Genomic DNA, 4,946 nt, shown 5'->3' with positions numbered 1-4,946 from the left:
ATATATATATATATATATCTATATATATATATTTATTCGGCCCTAATTTCAACATCCCACATTTTTCCAAAAAATAAAAAACTTTGAAAACGGGTCAAATTTGACCCAAGGACAACATGAGTGTTAAATGCTCCCAAATACACAAACATGAGAAATAAACTATTGTCAAAACTCCATAGCCATTTATACAGTTAATGAATCAATAATGAATAAACTATATATGTTAAATAACTAAACTTGACTTAAAAAAAACACTACACTTCAGTTGTCACTGGTTTGTGTGTGCTTGTATCTTTTTAAAGGATTATTTGTATTCTCAACATGCACTGTCAACTGTGGACAGTGAAGCTGTACACTAATCCGCAGCGTCATTCTGTTGGCACGTTAAGCTCTGCAGCTGTATGAGGGGCTGTTTGTTACTGTGAGTTTCCTGTGAGCTTTACTGACCACAAGGTGCTACACGATGTGGCTGAGGTTGGCTTTACTGACACCTCTGTGTTGTTTTTAAACTTCTTGAAAACTGAGACCGAGCCATCCTTTAAATAAATAGGCAAAAGAAGCCAAGTTGGCATTTCTATGATGTACTTTAAAATATATTTTATTTGCTTTAGTAAAATGAGATTCAACATAACAAATACTTGGAGTTATATCAAACTGTACCAGTGAAGGGTGTGGGGGGGGGGGTGATGGCTAACTTGAGATAAAAACAAGAAATTGTCTGAAGACAGCAATCATGTCTTGTTACAGACATACATTTCAATCACCAAAGTAAAGCTAAAGCTTATCAACAACAACAAGTAGGTTTTCTAAACTCAACTACCATGGCCCCTGAAAGGCCCGTAATCTGGCGGTGCCTGTAGCCAGCTCACAGTGTTGGCAGCTAAACAACTGCTGCTGGTAGCTTGCAAAAATCACACCTTGCGATAAGTAACAGAATTGTCTACATATCCTGAGTTAATTATACCATTCATCATTATAAAGTTTATTATGTTTCTTCTTTTATGTTCTTTAGGCTCTCTACATCCTAGATGTATTGATGGCAGAATATGTGCAGAAGTCAGAACACTGGGTTTTCTTCTTCTTTGGTCTCTGTGACGCTTGACGGATTTCCACTGCAGCATAACACACATCTTCATCCTAAAATTTGACATTTATTGTTTAGAATCATGATCGTGTACTGATTTAATGTTGTCATTCATTGTATTCCACCGTTACACCTACCTGATTCAGTCTTGTTTGAGGTCTTTGCTGATCAGCTTCAGGTTCTTTAGCTGCAGAAATCAATGCAGCATCACTAAAGCATGGTGCACTCAAACTCAAACACAGATCCAAAGAGGAGGTTTCTTTGTTGTTGAAATTTAATTTTGTATCATGGATTTTTGTGAGATATGCAGTAGTTACCTTTTTTCTGACAATAAACCAGAAAACAGGAGAGGAGAATGGATAGAGCAGCAAAAGCTGGACACAGAGAGAACAGCAGCGTCCAGCACACACCACAGTCTTGCCTGAGTGGAGTCTCACGCTGAGGCTCACAGGAGTCTGAATATAAAACAAAGTTATGTCGATTAGTTTCAGTAAACTCTGATCTCACCAACATTGTTTATTTTCCTGATCAAAGTTGTATGTGGACATAAGTGTTATAGTTGTTCCATGACCACAGGAACCAGGAACCTCATACTTCCTAGACTGTTCTAGAATAAAATTTCTGTTGGATTTAAACAAAATTCAGTGGCTTTTTTTTACTGTAAGAGACGTTACTATTTATTCTGGCAAGACCCCATGTGCAGTGCTGACCCTGACCGGTTGGTAGACTTTTTTTTAACTTCAGTCCCAAGTCAGAATTGCCTTTAAAAAAAATATCCATTCTCATTTAAATAATGTCTATTTTTATCCAACTTTGAGCTCATTCCAACATTAGGTGCAATGTGCAACCTTAAGACCTTGTTTGAGATTTAGATTTTAAACGTAAAATTATCCCAAAACTCACAATGCGTAAAGATACTTATGGGGAAACTTGGGTGAAGTTACAACAGTTGATGTATAAATAAGAAATCTGTAAAAAGCTATTATGCGCTATTTACTGTAAGTCCAGATTCAAGGTTGTTGATGAATATAATCTTCACATACAGGATTTATTCTATGGTGTTGTAAACTTCATGATGGTTCACCTTTTTAAAAATTGCACAAGTGCACAATATCAGGGCCCATTTTGCTACTGAATGATGATCATTGTTGGGCAAGTTACATCCAAAATTTTAATGCATTATAGATTACTAGTTACTGTCATTTGAGAGTAATTAGTTATATAACAATATTACTTTCTCTGAATTGCAATGTTTTACACTACTATTGAGTTGCTTACACCAAAATGACAGAGTAGAAGTATGACATGGCAAGAAGCTTGTGAATTTCACCACAGGATCAACACATTTTCAATGATGTTAATACATCATAATGTATTTATTCATAAGATTTTGTATCATTAATCTGAATTTGCAAAGTAAAACTTGCAATACTTGACTCTGAATTGTAGTGGAGTAGAAGTATAAAGTAAGCAAAAATGGATATACTCAATTAAAATTATGTTACCTTACAATTGTATTGAAGTACGGTATAGTGATGTCCACCGCTGATAAATGTTATGGTAATATTTACGTGTAGCAAGCCTAAACATTATTCCCAACATGTTTTAAAGCTGTCAGTTGCTCGGACACACTACCATCTCCGCTTCTGTCTCTGACCTCAGGAACAGTGACGGGACAATCTCGCTTCAACGCAGTGTTGCTCTTTTACTAACGGATTTTTCTCTGGTAGTGAAATGTTTCGCGGTGTTGGTAAATTCTTAACAAAACGCCACTTAATTTCGGGTTAAATTGTACTGTGGCTCACAGGTGTAATATTACCGAAATTGTGCTACTTTTGTATCTTTTTCTTACTCCCAACACTGATGTCACTGACTAATGATCCTTTAGTCAAATAATTACATTCACTGCAGTCACACAAAGACAAGTCAGACCAAGCTGGGTTTCTGGTTTCTCAAATGTTTTTTTTTTTCTCAAAAAACTAAGGACACATCTTAGATCAATGTGAAAATATTGGCAATCAATTCAAACCCAAGAGGTATCTTTGGAATTGGAATAAATCATGTATTTAATTTGAAATCTCCGAATTCAACTTCACAACATGTTAATTATAATATGGGCCTTTTCCTCAAAGAGCATAGACACACTTTATATGTTGAATTTAAAATTATCGTCTCCCACAAACTTTAAAATTAACTGCATGCTGCGGATTCACATGAAAACAAGTCAGACCAGCATACTTACCAAATATGATCTTTGTTGTGATGTTGCCATATCTGTAAACAGATTTCTGAATAATGTATTCGTTATCCTCCACTCTTGACTGCTCAGTTCCACAGTAGTAGAGGCCCTCATCAGAATCTGTGATGTTCGTGATCAGCAGGTTGTAGGAGCCAGAAGAAAAGTTTCTCACAAATTGGAAACGAGGGGGAATCTTGGCAGTTCCAGTCAATAATGCTTTTACATTTAGAATAAGAGAAGGCTGATTCTCATGAGAGCAGTTCCTGTACCACACTATGTGTTCTCCAGATGATACTTTGCAGTCACAGTAGAGCGTGATGTTGTCTCCTGATCTGACTCTCACCATCAACAAGGATCCAGAAACTAAATCATGACTGCAAGTAACAACTCCTGAAATAAAAACAATTCTAAAAACAGTTGGACATGTGCCCAGTGTTACAGGAGTTCACACAAAAGCAATGAGAATAGTGGTATGAATTATTCTCAAAATGGAACAAAACAATTGCAATGAAATCATCCAAAATTTCTATTAAAAGAATTACCAGAGAGAAGGACCAGAAAAATATGCAGCCCGCCCATGTGTGATGATGATCGAGAGTTAAAAGACAGCGAAAGAGAATTCACTAACAGTTATCATGCCCTGCGCAGACATTTCCATTAAAGGAAGATTAAGCGGTTATTGGTCAGTCAAGTGGAACATTTTCTTCAGTGGTTGTTTTCTTTTGGTGTGAAGATATGTGCTATTCTGTGGTTGATGTTTCCACCATGATAACATACAATAAGATTAATCCCAATACACCCCAGCATCTATCTGAGGTTTTACCAGGGGAGGAGTGGCAATCGGGACAATCGGGACACATCCCAAAAAATTCCTTCTGCCCAGCCTACATACTATTCCAAAAGGCCGTGAGACATAAGCAGCTGCCCATGGACCCTTAAAATTGTTATAATTACATATTCTTTATGAAAATCTTCACGACTCCCAATATCAACATACATAGCAAGTCCAACCAATATTTATACCACTTGCTCACTCTCTATATCTCATTCTTGATTACCCTGCACATTCATCTCTCCCGTCAATTTACTGATGTTTGTGTTATCTTAATTAAATTATTCACATTCAGGTGTTACTTCAGAATAAGGTTATATCTGCGTTCATATCAGTTTTGAGATATTGAGGTTTGAAGTTTTAGCATTGCCAATAGAAAAAACACTGACACTAATTCAGATAAAACTGATTATTAATGTTTTGTTTATGAACAAGGTATTTAAAACCCAAGACTGGTTACTTAAAATGGAGATCATTTGAGATGGTGTTACTTGCAATGAGGAGATAATCACTACAAACTATTTTTCAGTCAGTTCATCTGTCATGGTCACAAATAAAAATAAAACAATTTAATTAGTTTGTTTTTCTTAAATTTACGTAGAATGGAGCAAAGCCTCATGGGAATGGGGAATGCGTTTATCCAAAGAAACCAATTGCAGGTTAAGTCTATTTACAAAAATGTAGAGAGATAAATGACCGCTCCCTCGTGTAATGGCATGAGCCAAAGACACACGTCAGACAGAGCGAAAGCAACAAAGTTTGAGGAAAAGTATTAGCATTTTGACAGTTGG

The 4,946-nt window shown here is 36.2% G+C and overlaps 1 protein-coding gene and 1 long non-coding RNA gene across 2 annotated transcripts in view; both read right to left on the bottom strand.

Annotated features, from left to right (window-relative positions):
• Positions 1–4,082, bottom strand: part of LOC116695175 (uncharacterized) — an 11,234-nt gene extending 7,152 nt beyond the window's left edge. The window contains exon 1 of the mRNA XM_032525293.1: positions 3,866–4,082. Coding sequence (XP_032381184.1) covers positions 3,866–3,902 — 37 coding nt within the window. The 5' untranslated portion in view covers positions 3,903–4,082. The remainder of the gene's footprint in view (positions 1–3,865) is intronic.
• On the bottom strand, positions 271–1,624 carry LOC116695207 (uncharacterized). The gene is made up of 3 exons (XR_004333377.1): positions 1,402–1,624; positions 1,222–1,271; positions 271–1,137 (listed from the first exon to the last, which is right to left on the bottom strand). It is a non-coding gene; the product is annotated as an uncharacterized LOC116695207 (long non-coding RNA).
• Positions 4,083–4,946: the final 864 nt, after the last annotated feature.

Source organism: Etheostoma spectabile, chromosome 2, assembly GCF_008692095.1.
Source record: "Etheostoma spectabile isolate EspeVRDwgs_2016 chromosome 2, UIUC_Espe_1.0, whole genome shotgun sequence".
Taxonomy (NCBI): Eukaryota; Metazoa; Chordata; class Actinopteri; order Perciformes; family Percidae; genus Etheostoma; species Etheostoma spectabile.
This window is presented reverse-complemented; position numbering and strand designations above follow the sequence as displayed.